At 42.4% G+C, this 16,298-nt stretch overlaps 2 protein-coding genes across 4 annotated transcripts; both read right to left on the reverse strand.

Annotated features, from left to right (window-relative positions):
* Positions 1–327: 327 nt before the first annotated feature.
* Positions 328–4,301, reverse strand: LOC144388775 (CD209 antigen-like protein C). 2 transcript variants are annotated; one of them, XM_078090592.1, is made up of 6 exons: positions 4,147–4,300; positions 3,981–4,082; positions 3,619–3,807; positions 2,786–2,928; positions 1,064–1,167; positions 328–806 (listed from the first exon to the last, which is right to left on the reverse strand). In XM_078090592.1, exons 1-6 carry the CDS (start codon positions 4,217–4,219, stop codon positions 641–643), a joined length of 777 nt encoding a protein of 258 aa, XP_077946718.1. In that variant the 5' UTR covers positions 4,220–4,300; the 3' UTR covers positions 328–640. The 2 variants fall into 2 exon arrangements, with proteins under 2 accessions (XP_077946718.1, XP_077946719.1); XM_078090593.1 differs by having other exon boundaries at positions 452–806; positions 3,619–3,795; positions 4,147–4,301.
* An 8,242-nt stretch (positions 4,302–12,543) lies between these two features.
* On the reverse strand, positions 12,544–15,876 carry LOC144388776 (C-type lectin domain family 4 member E-like). Of its 2 annotated transcripts, none has more exons than XM_078090595.1 (6): positions 15,732–15,876; positions 15,566–15,667; positions 15,225–15,380; positions 14,580–14,722; positions 13,256–13,359; positions 12,544–12,997 (listed from the first exon to the last, which is right to left on the reverse strand). In XM_078090595.1, the coding sequence occupies exons 1-6, from the start codon at positions 15,802–15,804 to the stop codon at positions 12,832–12,834; spliced, it is 744 nt and encodes a 247-aa protein (XP_077946721.1). In that variant the 5' UTR covers positions 15,805–15,876; the 3' UTR covers positions 12,544–12,831. The 2 variants fall into 2 exon arrangements, with proteins under 2 accessions (XP_077946721.1, XP_077946720.1); XM_078090594.1 differs by having other exon boundaries at positions 15,225–15,392; positions 15,732–15,869.
* Positions 15,877–16,298: the final 422 nt, after the last annotated feature.

Genomic DNA, 16,298 nt, shown 5'->3' on the forward strand with positions numbered 1-16,298 from the left:
GTCACTCCCCTTCACACTGCACATGCCACTTTAACTGTAATTTTCCACTTTGTCGTCACTCGTCACTTTGTTACTTGTTCGTTAGTGTACTTTATGCTTAATATTTTTTTTACTTTTAATATTTTAAATTTTTTACTTTATTCTCTTGTTTTATACTAACCCATAGCCTTGTTCTACTAACCCATGCATTAGCATTTCATTTTATTTTACTACTTGTGCACTGCTGTCTTGTTGTCTATTGTTATACTGTCTACTGTCACGCACCAACCGCAAAGTCAAATTCCTTTAATGTATGACATATTTTGGCAATAAATGTTTTCTGATTCCTGAATGTGACATATTTAATGAAAACAGCTCAAGTCGCCTTTGTTGCTCTAATAAATGCATTTCAGGATGAAACTTTTTATTCAGATATCTATTTAGTACAATATGCAGCTTTGTTTCTTGTCACCAGCACACACACACACACAAAAGATGTTCATGTCCCAATAAAACGACTTAAATAAAAATAAATTCATACTAAGAACTTGATACCTGACTTACATGGTCTCCTTCTGTCTCTAAATGCAACTTACATCAACACCATTAAAGCCCTTTTACCAAAACACAATCACACTTTACAGATGATATGTTTCAATTATTAAGCCAGTTTCTCACAGATCCATCGCAAAGCAGTGTTACACGACACATCATTCCAGCTGTTTTGTGTGTTCTGGTCAGGTTTTATGACAGCGCAGTCCTCCTCCACGGTTGAACCTATTCCCCCGTTATTAGGCTCAACTACATTGGCGTCACGGTACCAGTACCTAAGAGGAGGATAAGACATTTCACAGGAGTGTTCTCTTCACTAAAGCGGCCAAAATAACATTCAATGAAGCTTAAAGTCTTTTCAGTAAAATAAAAATGAGGAATGACATTTTCTAACCGAGTTTATTTCTTTGTGTAGTGCACAACAAATATTAGAAGAGTTAGACTAAAGATAATAATAACAATAATAATAATAATAATAAGTGTAGCAATAGTTGTATATGTGTCGATCTTTAAATATTGTTGTGTGTCTTACTTTGCAGTCAGTAGAGTTCCATCAATCCATTTCCAGGTGCCCTCGGTGTCTTTGTCACTCAAACCAATCCAACTAAGACGTGTGTTGATGATTGAGAGGAATTTCTGTTCAAGATTAAAGAAATTCTGTAATTATTTGATGTTTTATTTTTAAACATGCTATTAGGGGAGTTTACAGGGATTTATCTTAAGAATCTGATAAGAATTCAACTATAACAATAGCTCAAACATATTCAATGTTATTTTAATGTCATTCTATCGGATGAAGAGAAAACAATATATTTCAATATTTTGTCTACATCTGTATCGACAAATATACAGAATATAGCGTAAGGGCATGAATACCAATGAAATTAAATATAAAATATATCACAGAATAAAAGAATATCAACAATAAAACAATACAGTGTAGCATGATGAAAAAGGAGCAGGTGTGGTAAGTGGTGGACGATGTACTCATATATTTATTCAAATAAAGGTTCATAAACTACATTATTAGGTAAAAGTCCTCTTCGTCCAGAATCATATTAGTATTCTTTGTCTGATTCAACGTTTACATAACATTTATCGTCCATAATTTTACAGTTCACGGTTGTTGTTGTTGTTGTGCCAGACGCGTAGTGGAGTTTCCAGTCTTAATTTGGCGATCGCCGCCGAGCTAAGAACTGAAATGACAACTATCGGTCGCACAAAATCTAACTGCTATTTTCAGTGTGCAGTGATACGGAACGCTGAGGTCAATGTAAACATGTACAGTATATTATGGCTCGATAAAGTACACCCTGTGACTCACTCTCAACCAATCAGAACGCTGGATTTCATCTATCCGTATTAGGATTCTTGATACAAAGCTGAATTTGACTCTACATGGAGCATAACTCACTAAATGAACGTCATCTGTGTTGAAGATGACTTGAAACTAGAGATTGAGACCATAAACTCATGTTTACAATGTTTACTGAGGGAATAAATCAAGAGAGAAGTAGAGTCATTTCCTCATAGACTTCTATGGGACCAGAGGAGTCGCCCCCTGCTGGTCACTACAGAGAAGTAGAGTCATTTCCTCATAGACGTCTATGGGACCAGAGGAGTCGCCCCCTGCTGGTCACTACAGAGAAGTAGAGTCATTTCCTCATAGACGTCTATGGGACCAGAGGAGTCGCCCCCTGCTGGTCACTACAGAGAAGTAGAGTCATTTCCTCATAGACGTCTATGGGAGCAGAGGAGTCGCCCCCTGCTGGTCACTACAGAGAATGCAGCTTCAACACAAATTGACTTTAACCTGTCGACAACAAGCTTCTACCATGTGGGTGAAAAACTGAGCCAGAACAAACGTCCAACAGGAATATCGTGTACTCGTGTAAATCATCTGTTTGAAACATTTTTACTCTGGTATCTCCATGTTTTAAAGTACTTATAGGGCTGTTAGTGATTCTTTTTCAGGCGATTCTCAAAATTTGAGGTGTTATATTGATTTATTTCTTCACCAGTAAAATTTAAACCGGGTTTTCACATGAGAACACTCACTGGGGTTCCCTTTTATCCTGACAGAGAAATGTCCAGATAGACATAGTAGTTCCAGAGTTATTACACTTTTTTCATGGGTATGATATTTTGGAGCAGAGGCCAAAACACAAACTAGGTCACAAATTGGCTTTAATTGTAAAAGCCAGAGTTTGTCATCAATGGAAAAAACTGAATATAACAATAAATAACACACTACCTGTTCTTCAAGTGAGTTTATGATCACCAGATCTGCTCCTTGGGCTCTACAGTCCTTTCTGCCATTTTCCCAGGAACCATACCGTGTAGAGAGAAGATAACAGGAGGGACTGAACATCGTCCACCCCTCAGGACACGTTTTCTCTGCAAAAGAAGAAACATTTAACGTCACACAAGAGTCCTTGTGTGTTTTTGTTGACTCTCTATTTTGAGCTGTGGAGCGTCACTGTGACACACATCACTTTACTTTAATTAACATTCATTAATTACAAATACATTATTTTATTTTATATTGTACCCTTTTCACGGTTCACGAGTTCAATGATGATAAATGGTTTTCTCTGGAAAAGAAGAAACCTTTAATGTCCTAAAATGAGAAAGGAGGAAGTTGTGTTTTTTGCTGAATCTGTATTTAGAGCGTTCAGCTGTGGAGCGTCACTGTGACACACACTTTATTTTAACGTACTGTTCTGTGTCCAACATTCATTACTTCTCACAAACAAAACACAATTATTATCTAACACAAATATACTATTTAATTTCAAATGTCATAGTGTATCCCTATATTTGACTATATACTTCTAAATGTTTCATCTCCTTCATACTCATACTTTGACAATGTACTTAATAAGTAATATTGAAGGGAGATTGAGAATTTAAGATTTTCTTTTCAAACAACTGTTTTTTTCTGGTTGTTTTAAATCTGATTAATAACTTACAGTACAATTCCTCAATTCCCTCATTTGAAGGAAAGCAAAGACTTGAAAAAAATTACTAATTATTAAGTATTTCTTAAAGAGTTAAACAGCAGAAGACACACAGACCAGCACTTACTTTGTCTTAACAAGAGCTGAAGTCTGTCCTTCTCTTGGGTCAGTGCAGTGAAGTTGTCCTTCAGTGCAGTGAAGTTGTCCTTCAGCTGGTCTCTCTCTGCAGACACTGAGGACAGCTTGTCTCCACTGACCTGAAGACGCTCCGTCAGGTTGGCTTTGATGGAGGAGAGTTCTGCAGCTGATGCATGCACTGAGTCATGAAGACATGAAGACATGATTCAATACATCACTGTTGTGTTCTATATTACAGAAACATCCCATCATCTTTTCACAGGAAATAATAAATATACTGAGGAAATGTTGTCATGACAACCAGCAACCTGAACTCTCTCAAATCTCAGGTTGGATGAAGACCAGACTCACCGTGGACACCGAGACAGACGAGTCCAGCCAGCAGGAGGACACTGAGCAGCCCCAGAGAGACAGCAACAGCCACATGAGATCTGCTCCTTGGGCTGCTGGGACCTGGACACATGAAGACCAGTCAGCACACTGGTCAGGAGAAGATGCACAGACTGATCATTCTTACCTGGGGCAGGTGTTGAAGGTCTTATGGAAACCTGAGACTTCACGTATTCAACGTTGGCGTAGATTTCGTCCATCGCTGTGAAGACGACCAGCTGTCAAATGATGAACTCGATGTTGCTTTCAATTTCCAAATATTTTGACTTTTGAGGAAGTTATAAGTTTCAGAGGTGCTAAAAGACATATATGTGCATAAAATAAAGCAGAACAACAACCATGCCCTTTCTTAGGGATGGTCAAAAATATATCAACGTATTGTATGTACTTACGAAATGTATTTCGATATAAAAAAAACAAAATAGCCCTCAAATAAATGTGTTAAAATAAAATAGAAAATACCTTTTCTCCCAATTTGGTATAGCAGAGCATTCAGGTCTGGGCTTTATAATGTAAGAGCTTTGGTGAATCCCACAAAAAGGGAAAACAGTCACAGAATGTCAGTAGGCATGGGAATCGAGAACCGGTTCTTTTTTAGAACCGGTTCCTAGTGAACCGATTGTTTGGAATCGTCAGCCAATCTCTTTAACGGTCCTCTGTGGCGTTGCGCATGCGCAAACTTTTTTAGTTTCTTCTTTAGACTGCAGCAAACATGGCAACTAGGCAGAAGCGTTCTAAAGTTTGGCTCTATTTCACGCAACAAAATGACACCTACGCCACTTGTAACCTGTGTAAAAAGTATTTCGTCACAGAGAGGAAATACAACAAATATAAATAAGCATTTGTACACACAGCATGGAATTAAATTACAGGAATGTCATGTGTTCGATGCATGCAGCAGCTCAGCTAACGTCGCCGCTTCATCTCTTTCTGTCCAAGGTAACTCCTCAAAAGTGATCACAACCACTCACTGTGTGAAGCAATTTGCCTTTATTGTGTGTAGTTGATCAAGTCATCTTCTGTCCCTTCGTTAGAAGCATACATTTTCGCTCCGGCATTGGTCTCCCATTATTGATCACTTCACGTTTGGATTGAGTCCAGTGAGTCCAGTTTTGAGAAATGTTTGATCATAACGGTGCTAATTATCGGAGGGCGTGTGTTATCAGCAAACGTTCGCGTTATCGTGTTAACCCATTATTAAACTCAGCATATCGATTTTTAATCCATTATTAAACTTAGCATATGGCTACGCTAGCTTAGCTATAGAATCTGCCTCCCCCCTTAATGTGGCTTTTTGTCGGCTCAGCGATTTTGTTAGTGCCATTTGTTTCATTGTGTAAACCAGCTTTCACTATATAAATAATCTCCATTTCCATCCAATTTAGCTGATGACGTTCAGAGTCAGAGCGGTTCAGAGGCTGCTAGTCTGTCTGGGTCACAGCCACAGGCTACAGCTAGCGTCTTGTACCCCTCATCCTTTCTTCGAGGCAGGGAAAAATAAAATGATTGAGGAGAGGATCAACGAATGTCACCGAGCAGTGACTAAGTTTGTGGTGAAAGGTTCGCACCCTTTTACTACGGTAGATACCCTTTTAAAAAAAGGAAGGAGCACTGTAATTTCTAGGAACACGTTTAAATTAAACAGAATACATTTTATTTAAGTCTTTTATATTAAGTTGAAGAGGAATATGTATAAATGTCTTTGGTTATTCAATGTTTTTTAAATGTGTATGTATACATACTGTATATGGTGTGAGTGTGCAGCATTATAGAAAATTATATAAAAGAAAATTAATGTAAATATACCCGTTTGTGCTCTTTTTTTAATTGATTGGATATTACTATTATTTTTAATCTACTGTCATAGCCTGGCTAATAGTGAACTATATTATCTGTCAGTAATTTTTATGGCATTATGACGTTCACATTGAGAAGATACAGTGTTGCGTCCTCAGCGCGAGATTATTGTTTGAAGAAAGAAAATGCATCAATCGTTGAGAAGCGTTCATGAATAAGTACACCGGTTTTACCACAATGTAGCAGCAGCGCTAGAAACGGCGGTGGCTCCATCCAAGCTCTCAGCAGGAGAAAGACATGCGTTTTGCGCTGCTGTCCCGACGAGTGTATTTTGCATGTTTTACAGTAACCATCAATGAATAAATACATGTGGATCAAGACAAAACCAACGCTAAGTCTTTGACGGTGTTACATAATTGGCGAGCTAGCCAGGAGAAGCGGCGTGAATAGCCATCCAAGTCCAGCTTCATATTAAAAGACCTAAAGACCTAAACCGAGAAGAATGGAGGAGTTACAGGATCGAGTCAGGAAAGCATTGCTCACTCAGCTAGTTTTAGTGTGCCAGCATCTAAAGAGTAGCGAGCCAGAGAGGGGAGGGTTCGAGAGCCGTTCAAGAGGTGCCCTTATCAGGCAAACAGAAAACGCAAACGGAAGAGGGTGAAGAGGCTGAACAGTTTTGACAATACTTGAAAGATCGCCTGTCCTTCATTAAATCTCAAGAAAATAATGATGAAGAGCCAGCAGCCTCGAACCCAGATAAATCAGAACTAAGTAACGTAGAACTAACTAAAGCAGTAAAATGCGCAACTCCAGAAAGAGCAGGAAGATGCACTGAAGTTACGAGAAGAAGAAATGGATGCAGCTGGAGAGGGCCAGCTGGAGAGGGTGAAGGCCATTACGACACAGGAGAAGAAAGAGAGAATTCCTGAGGTGACCTTGGGGAGAGAGTTCCGGATTATAGGACAGATTGGGGGGGCAGGACAGAGGGAGAGATTGTCATATACTAGCCTCTTGAATCAAATTGAATCAGGGCAGCAAAAACAAATATTCTGAAGCAAAAATTACCAAAGCAGTCATGCGATATGCCCAGGCCTGCCCCTTAGGGACTTGTTGGAGATAAAGAGACCTCACACTGGCCATTTTAAAGACCATATTACGTGGTCACTACAAAGTGGACTCATCCTTCGATCTCCTGCAGAGACTGATGACGCTGGCACCCAGAGTTACACAGAGTTTCCTGTTTCAAGCTGTGGAGTTGAGGGAGAAATTATGCAAGCTGGGGGAGGAGGACAAAGAGACGATTCAGAGACGATTCTTGCGATCGTTAGAGACTGGGCTCCTCAGCGACGCAGTGAAGTTCAAACTCAAACATGTGTGACCATCGAGTGAAGTGAGATGAAGTGCTGACACAGCATGTCAATGGAGCTGCAAATTTTGAACAAGAGAGGCAGCAAAAGATGAGAAAGACTCGCCCTCGCCCCCCCCAATAATAAGCGAGATCCAGATCGACCTACCCTTTGACCCTCAGCAGTCGGCATCCAGCGGTGAGGCAGAGCGGCACCACATCGCTGTGAGCACTGTGGATACAAGGGAAGTCTCCGGTAAAAACAAGAAAGGTCAATCACGCTGCAAGGATGAAGACACAGAATCGAGTAAGCACATTAATGACCTCAAGGCTGAGATACTGGTGATGAAGAAAATGTCACGGCCACAAACTCCTCCTCGCTACAGGCCGCCCGCACGCAGAGCCTGCCAAGAGTCCGGCAGAGATGAGTCGTGAAGCCATTGTTTCTGGTGTGGGCAGGAGGGACACCTCTCTTGCGGCGGCAGACAGCAGGGAAACGAGAGGGGGCTGCCAGGTCAGGGTCGGCAGTAGCCCCATTGAAGAGGTCCTCAGTTAGCAAAACAACTCTGTGGACACCGACAGGCAGCACACACCCTGATGGGCCATCCCCTGTCACCCCTCTTAAGCTACCGTTACCATGCCAGGCAATCCTCCCCTCTCAAGGCAAGACCAGGCTGATTAATCTGATCGGTGAGCGATGTCTAATACAATGTTTTTTTGATGAGGTGCCAGTTGACGCACAAGCCAGTATTATTAATGAAGAATGGAGAAAGACTCATCTGCCCCATCGTCCAATGCGCCCCATTGAAGAACTGTTAGGTCCAGGTACTTCAGACTACCTCAAGACCAAGGCTCATGATCAATGCTCACATCAGCAAGAATCATCATTCCATCCGGGGCTTCACCAAAATGAGCCATAAGAACCGGAACAACGTCATGTAATGTAACAACGTACAAAGTCAAATCTCCATCTAAACCCTCTTCTAGCCTTCGGCAATCAGGATTCCCCTTTTGGTCGGCAAAACTCTGTGAGAGTCTGATGACTAAAATTTCCTGGGGCATTTTGGCCCATGGAGTCTCAGATACGTTGGGCCATCGTAATTCTTGAGGAGGCAAACTGGCACCACTTGTTAGTTGTTGTGATAGCTGTTGTCAATAATCATGACAAGACAAATAACACTTACCAACGTTACGTTTTGTAATCATTACATAAACATAAATATGGTATCTGTCATGACACGGCTCAAAGGAGATGACAAAAACGGGAGAGACGCAGTGCAAAGCCGATATAAAAATATTTTTATTTAAGTAAAGTAACAAAACCTAAAGTAAAGCAAATATGAGTTGTGTACGTCATGTCAGTGTGGGTGCTTGATCATGCAAGGTAGAGTGTTGTGAACATAAATGTCATTTAGCCGACGCTTTTATCCAAAGCGAATTAAGTGCATTCAACCATAGGGTACAAACTCAGAAGAACAAGAAAGTGCAATTTTGTCAAATAAGCCAATTTACAATTTGCTATAAATGAGTGACGTTACAAGTACAATTTAAGTGCTACAATTTATTAGTCTTTAGTCGAGGTAGAGTCTGAAGAGGTGTGTCTTTAGTTTGCGGCGGAAGATGTGAAGGCTCTCTGCGGTCCTGATGTCTTCAGAGAGCTCGTTCCACCATCTCGGAGCAAGGACAGCAAAGAGTCGAGATCTAGTCGAGTATTTTGCTCTCAGTGAGGGAGGGACGAGCAGTTTATCAGATGCAGAGCGGAGAGTGCGGGTTGGGATGTCGGGTTTGACCATGTCCTGGATGTAAGCTGGACCCGATCCATTCACAGCATGGTACGTGAGCACCAATGTTTAGAACTGGATGCGGGCGGCCACCGGTAGCCAGTGAAGAGAGCGGAGGAGTGGAGTTGTGTGGGAGAATTAAGGAAGGTTAAAGACCAGTCGAGCTGCTGCATTCTAGATGAACTGCAGAGGTCGAATGGCGGTGGCAGGGAGACCAGACAGGAGGGAGTTGCAGTAGTCCAAGCGTGAGAGGACAAGAGCCTGAATCAGTACCTGATTTTCAAATGGTGGGCGGATATCCACTGAGAAATGTCAGTCAGAGATCCGAGCCGCCACCTGGGTGTCCGAGTGAGGGAAGGAGAGAATTAGTTGGGTGTCATCGGCATAGCTGTGGTAGGAGAAGCCACGCGATCGAATGACAGTGTCGAGAGTTGGTGTAGAGCGAGAAGAGAAGGACTCGGGACGGAACCCTGAGGAACTCCTGTAGTAAGAGGACATGGTTCCGACACAGGTCCTCGCCAGGTTACCTGGTAGGTGCGGCCGTCGAGGTAGGACGAGAGAAGGTAGAGAGCAGAGCCTGAGACACAAAGTTCCTGAAGGGAGGTGTTACGCCCTCCTCTAAAGAGAGGATACCGTAACTCGCCGTCACACGTGAGCTGGAAAAAAGGTGGGTGAGGTGAAAAAATTGCGTGGGCGCACAAGCAGGACCAACAAAACAAAGTACCGTTTAAACAAGGTTTATTTCACCTATAATACGGTAGTGGGGGAAAAGGGGCTGAGCGGAACCAAAGCAAAGAAATTAACCAATGAAACAGACCCCTAACCTATCTAGTCTAAACACAACCTGCTAAACTCTGATAAATACAGGGGGTGGTCCGCCCAGGTCTTACCTAGTGTATATAGACAGAGGTTTATCTACGGGTAGTATGTAAACCCCAGGGTCTCTTACCTACACACTCCCATTGTGCGGTCCCCTTTTCCCTGGGACAACGGAAGAAACAAAAAATAAAAAGTACAAACAATGTGATAACCACAGACAGAATAACAACAATAACTTAACCTTCACCAGTTCAAATGATCCAAATACATATGTAAACAAAACACAAGAACTGTCACTTGAACCCAGCTCCGCTCAAAACAATAGTTCCTTCCAAAAAATTTTCAGCAACAGTCCTTCTGGTCTCTCCCTCCCGACCTCATTTTAAGCCACGGCATCCTGCAGTTGATTGGCTGTGGGTGACCAGCAGGTGGGAGCGGGCAGTGGAGATTACTGCATGGTGGGTGTGTCAGAACACCTGTGGGAACACAAATCAAAACACACACACCCTCCCCCAAGCAGGCCGAGGCACGTCCATCCATCCATTGTCAAACCGCTGATCCTGCACACAGGGTCGCGGGGGGGTCCATCCCAGCCAACTTCGGGCGATAGACAGGGTACATCCTGGATTGGTCGCCAGCCAATCGCAGGGCTACACAGAGACATACAACCATTCACACTCACATTCACACACCTACGGGCAATTTAAAGTCCCCAATTAACCTGATCCCCAGAGCATGTCTTTGGACTGTGGGAGGAAGCCAGAGAACCCGGAGAGAACCCAGAATCAAATGCAGCAGAGAGGTCCAGAAGGATGAGGACAGAGGAGAGAGAGGCGGCTCTAGCAGTCTGGAGTTGCTCTGAGACAGCAAGGAGAGCAGTCTCTGTGGAACGGCCTTGAAGCCTGACTGGTGGGGGTCAAGGAAGTTGTTATGGTGGAGATAGGAGGAGAGTTGGTTAAAGATAGCACGTTCAAGAGTTTTGGACACAAAGGGAAGAAAAGAGGCCGGTCTGTAGTTGTTGTTTTTTCAGAAGGGTTGAGGGTGGGTTTCTTCAGGAGAGGGTTAACTCTTCCTTCCTTCAGAGAATTGGGAAAACAGCCAGATAACAGAGCATTGTTGATGAGACAGGTGAGGAAAGGAAGAAGGTCAGGTGCGATAGATTGTAGAAGATGTGATGGAATGGGGTCAAGTGGGCAGGTGGTCGGACGGGCAGCGGTTACTAGGGTAAGAATTTGGTTAGGAGAGAGGGCGGTGAAGGAGGAAAGTGAGGGCGATAGAGGTGAAGTCAGTGGGACGCAAGAAGTAGGAGGTGGGTCCATTGAAATCAAAGACACAGCTGCTCCCGTGTCAAGATCCAGATCAATGATATGGCCTTCAATCTTTGGGCTTATAATCAATGAAGAAGATGCTGCATTGCCTTTTCTTACTGCCACCACCACCTCAGTGTTGCCTACTGCTGAAACCATATGCATCTTAATTAATATAATAATAATTAAGCCACAGGTTGTGAGCAGGGCTGTAGTGGAGGGTAAACGCACATAAACGGCGTTTACGCACCTCTAGGATTTTGGAAATAGCGTTTACGCACCTATAAATAGCGTTTATGCACCTCAAAGTTCCCTGCGCCTTGTATTCTTCCGTTGGAATAATCCGGAATAAACTTGGTGTAATTTTAAAACAGCTAAGACTACGTTTCCTATTGTTGAACATATAAACGCCGTAGTCTGAATCCTTTTCATCTGCGCTGTATTACGGTCTGTGAGCATCCAATCAGTGCCTTGCGGCTGCAGCAGCAACCAATCAGGATCCAGGAGGTGTGTAAACACACGTTGTGGATCAGCCCAGTGGTCCCCAACCTTTCTTACCTCACGGACCGGTTTCATGTCAGACAATATTTTGCGGACCAGTCGAGAAGGTCCGACGGGGGGGGTAGTAGTCGTTGCGGGCGGAACGACCGACGGGGGGGGGTAGTAGTCGCGCGCTCTGTGTTCGCTGGTCGTGGTAAAAGGACAAGAAAAACGCCTGGTGACGCGTAGATTAGAAAACAAGTCAGTTCTCAACGTGAAAAAAAACCTGCTGTATAGGCTATTTATGATGACATAGGTAGTACATGAGTGTTCCTTTAACTTATGTTGTCAGTGTAATTGACAGGCTGCTTAACTGGTTAACTCTTAAATTCAACATATTTGTTCAGGCAGTGAGAGGACAGGCAATGATGCAGAGAGCACAGGGAGAGGAGAAACACCAGGTCCAATAGAGAGAGAAGCACAGAGGAACACGTTCTGGGGTTCATGGCTCCTCTGTGCAAAGCAAGACCTGAGTGTGTTGACATACTTTTCTTTACTGTTTTCTTAAATTTAACATAATGCAATATAGCCAGGACAGCCTTACAGAGTCGCGATGAGGTCTGTATAATCACAAAATTCAGAGTTTACCCACCTCTAATTTTACCACTACAGCACAGGTTGTGAGTCTGTTGGTGACCCACAATCAACACTTGGTTCAGAGCGCACTGCTGAGTGTAAAAAGACACCTGCATGCAAGTGTTCAAATCCAACACTTGATGGCGACCTTCTCTCACACCCAACAGGAACGGACTGAGAGCGTCCCTAGAAAGGACAAGTCCTGAAGACATTTACATGACAAGAAGTGCACCTGCTGTCTCATGCTATGTGTGAAGTGGACTGTATCATAGTAGTTATTGAGGGACATGAGCAGATGTTCATACTAGCTGGCTGCGTTGGTGAATGTGGCATATTTAATGAAAACAGCTCAAGTCGCCTTTGTTGCTCTAATAAATGTATTTCAGGATGAAGCTTTTTATTCAGATATCTATTTCGTACAATATGCAGCTTTGTTTCTTGTCACCAGCACACACACACACACACACACACACGTTAATTTCCCAATAAAACGACTTAAAAGTCAAACTATAAAAATCAATTCATACTAAGAACTTGATACCTGACTTACATGGTCTCCTTCTGTCTCTAAATGCAACTTACATCAACACCATTAAAGCCCTTTTGCCAAAACACAATCACACTTTACAGATGATATGTTTCAATTATTAAGCCAGTTTCTCACAGATCCATCGCAAAGCAATGTAACACGACAGATCACTCCAGCTGTATTGTGGGTTCTGGTAAGGTTTTATCCCAGCGCAGTCCTCCTCCCACCAGGAATTTCCTCCCCCGTTATCAGGCTCAACTACATTGGCGTCACGGTACCAGTACCTAAGAGGAGGATAAGACATTTCACAGGAATGTTCTCTTCACTAACGCGGACAAAATAACATTCAATGAAACCTAAAGTCTTTCCAGTAAAAAAAAAAAGAGGAATAACATTTTCTAACCAAGTGAGATTATTTCTTTGTGTAGTGCACAACAAATATTAGAAGAATTAGACTAAAGATAATGATAATAATAATAATAACAATAGGTGCAGCAATAGTTGTATATGTGTCGATCTTTAAATATTGTTGTGTGTCTTACTTTGCAGTCAGTAGAGTTCCATCAATCCATTTCCAGGTGCCCTCGATGTCTTTGTCACTCAAACCAATCCAACTATGACGTGTGGTGAAGCTTGAGAGGAATTTCTGTTCAAGATAAAAATATATACATTTTGTAATTATTATTTTTAATGTATTAAGGAGGTTTAAGGATGTATTTTAAACATTGTGAAAAATAATTATATTACCAGCTCAATGTTATTCTAATGTAGGTATTATAGCTGATGAAAAGAAAATGACTTATCTGAATATTTGGTCTACATCAGTATTGACAAATATACAGAATATAGCCAGTGGGCATGAATACATAAAATAAAATATATCACAGAATGAAAATAATCTGAACATCAAAAACAATTAAGTACTCAGATGTACTCATATTGTAGTGGCCAGTTGAGAAAAAAGCTTTATTTGACTTTAAATGGACCATAATTTACTAAATGAACATCATGCTGTGTTGAAGAAGACTTGAAACTAGAGACTGAGACCATAAACTCATGTTTACAATGTTTACTGAGGAAATAAATCAAGAGAGAAGTAGAGTCATTTCCTCATAGACGTCTATGGGAGCAGAGGAGTCGCCCCCTGCTGGTCACTACAGAGAGGTAGAGTCATTTCCTCATAGACGTCTATGGGAGCAGAGGAGTCGCCCCCTGCTGGTCACTACAGAGAAGTAGAGTCATTTCCTCATAGACGTCTATGGGAGCAGAGGAGTCGCCCCCTGCTGGTCACTACAGAGAAGTAGAGTCATTTCCTCATAGACGTCTATGGGAGCAGAGGAGTCGCCCCCTGCTGGTCACTATAGAGAAGTAGAGTCATTTCCTCATAGACGTCTATGGGAGCAGAGGAGTCGCCCCCTGCTGGTCACTACAGAGAAGTAGAGTCATTTCCTCATAGACGTCTATGGGAGCAGAGGAGTCGCCCCCTGCTGGTCACTATAGAGAAGTAGAGTCATTTCCTCATAGACGTCTATGGGAGCAGAGGAGTCGCCCCCTGCTGGTCACTACAGAGAAGTAGAGTCATTTCCTCATAGACGTCTATGGGAGCAGAGGAGTCGCCCCCTGCTGGTCACTACAGAGAAGTAGAGTCATTTCCTCATAGACGTCTATGGGAGCAGAGGAGTCGCCCCCTGCTGGTCACTACAGAGAAGTAGAGTCATTTCCTCATAGACGTCTATGGGAGCAGAGGAGTCGCCCCCTGCTGGTCACTACAGATAATGCAGCTTTAAGACAAATTGGCTTTAATTGTCAAAGCCAGAGTTTGTCACAAGGGAAAAGTGAATACAACAATAAATACATTTACACTACCTGTTCGTCAAGTGAGTCTATGATCACCAGATCTGCTCCTTGGTCTCTACAGTCCTTTCTGCCATTTTCCCAGGAATCATCCCGTGTAGAGAGAAGATAACAGGAACATCTGAACATCGTCCACCCCTCAGGACACGTTTTCTCTGTAAAAGAAGAAACATTTAACTTTTAAGAGTCCTTAAACTGAGGAAGTTGTGTGTTTTTGTTGACTCTCTTTTTTGAGCTGTGGAGCGTCACTGTGACACACATCACTTTACTTTAATTAACATTCATTAATTACAAATACATTATTTCATTTTATATTGTACCCCTTTTCACAGTCCGGGCCAATAACCTTCCTCACTGCCTCATTTGTCTGCAGAGACTCCTCAGACCGACTATCAAAGCCATTATTTATTGAATCAAATGAGATAGATGCCATTGTTAAATACATTTTGACTAAAAGCGCTAAAATAGATAAGAAACAGTGTAATATGTTGTGTGGTGTGTTTAAATGAAGTTTAGACAGGGCCAACAGACTGTACATGTAGATTACAGAGCAGATTTATTTTATATATATATATATATATATATATATATATATATATATATATATATATATTAAATAATCATGACTCAGCAGAACAAACACAGACCAGCACTCACTCTGCTTCAACAAGAGCTGAAGTCCGTCCTTCTCTTGGGTCAGTGCAGTGACTTTGTTCTTCAGCTGGTCTCTCTCTGCAGACACTGAGGACAGCTTGTCTCCACTGACCCGGAGACGCTCCGTCAGGTTGGCTTTGATGGACGAGAGTTCTGCAGCTGACGCATGCACTGAGTCATGAAGACATGAAGACATGATACAATACATCACTGTTGTGTTCTATATTACAGAAACATCCCATCATCTTTTCACAGGAAATAATAAAGATACTGAGCAAATGTTGTCATGACAACCAGCAACCTGAACTCTCTCAAATCTCAGGTTGGATGAAGATCAGACTCACTGAGGACACCGAGACAGACGAGTCCAGCCAGCAGGAGGACACTGAGCAGCCCCAGAGAGACAGCAACAGCCACATGAGGTCTGCTCCTTGGGCTGCTGGGACCTGGACACATGAAGACCAGTCAGCACACTGGTCAGGAGAAGATGCACAGACTGATCATTCTTACCTGGGGCAGGTGTTGAAGGTCTTATGGAAACCTGAGACTTGTCGTATTCAACGTTAACGTAGATTTCGTCCATCGCTGTGAAGACGACCAGCTGTCCAATGATGAACGTGATGTTATATTACATGTCATTTAGCTGACGATTTTATGCAAAGTCATGTACAATAAGTTCCTTAACCATATGGATAGGGATGTGTCTTTCAGTTTATGAATAATTTGACTTTTGAGGAAGTTTCAGTTTAAAGCAGAACAGCTGCATTGCAGTCTGCTCTCTCTGCTCTCAGTTCAGACCCATGAACACAGGGATCAATGCAATAAACAGGTGAAGAAAGCACAGATATTCAATCAAAAATCTTGGTTTAGGGTGAAAAAGAAGAGTTTGACTGGTTCATTAGTTGAAAAGCAGTCCAACCCGCTTCTCACTCAGAAGCCATGACAACCAGTGAATCACACGAAGGCAGGCAGGAGCAAGCGGTCATTCTTGCCTCCACAAACATAACAAGCACATCATATTACTGCTAATAATCTATATTTATTGTGACGTCTTAAGGCAGTAGTAGCCACACCATC

Source organism: Gasterosteus aculeatus, chromosome 16, assembly GCF_964276395.1.
Source record: "Gasterosteus aculeatus chromosome 16, fGasAcu3.hap1.1, whole genome shotgun sequence".
Taxonomy (NCBI): Eukaryota; Metazoa; Chordata; class Actinopteri; order Perciformes; family Gasterosteidae; genus Gasterosteus; species Gasterosteus aculeatus.

What these genes read in the sequence shown, in the direction of transcription:
- LOC144388775 (XM_078090592.1), bottom strand. Translation starts at nt 4,219, where the DNA reads ATGGACGAAATCTACGCCAACGTTGAATACGTGAAGTCTCAGGTTTCC. An exon ending in ACCTTCAACACCTGCCCCAG is followed by an intron (nt 4,083 to 4,146) that starts GTAAGAATGATC and finishes TCATGTGTCCAG; the next exon opens with GTCCCAGCAGCCCAAGGAGC. An exon ending in TAAACTCACTTGAAGAACAG is followed by an intron (nt 1,168 to 2,785) that starts GTAGTGTGTTAT and finishes AATCTTGAACAG; the next exon opens with AAATTCCTCTCAATCATCAA.
- LOC144388776 (XM_078090594.1), bottom strand. Translation starts at nt 15,804, where the DNA reads ATGGACGAAATCTACGTTAACGTTGAATACGACAAGTCTCAGGTTTCC. An exon ending in ACCTTCAACACCTGCCCCAG is followed by an intron (nt 15,668 to 15,731) that starts GTAAGAATGATC and finishes TCATGTGTCCAG; the next exon opens with GTCCCAGCAGCCCAAGGAGC. An exon ending in TAGACTCACTTGACGAACAG is followed by an intron (nt 13,360 to 14,579) that starts GTAGTGTAAATG and finishes TATCTTGAACAG; the next exon opens with AAATTCCTCTCAAGCTTCAC.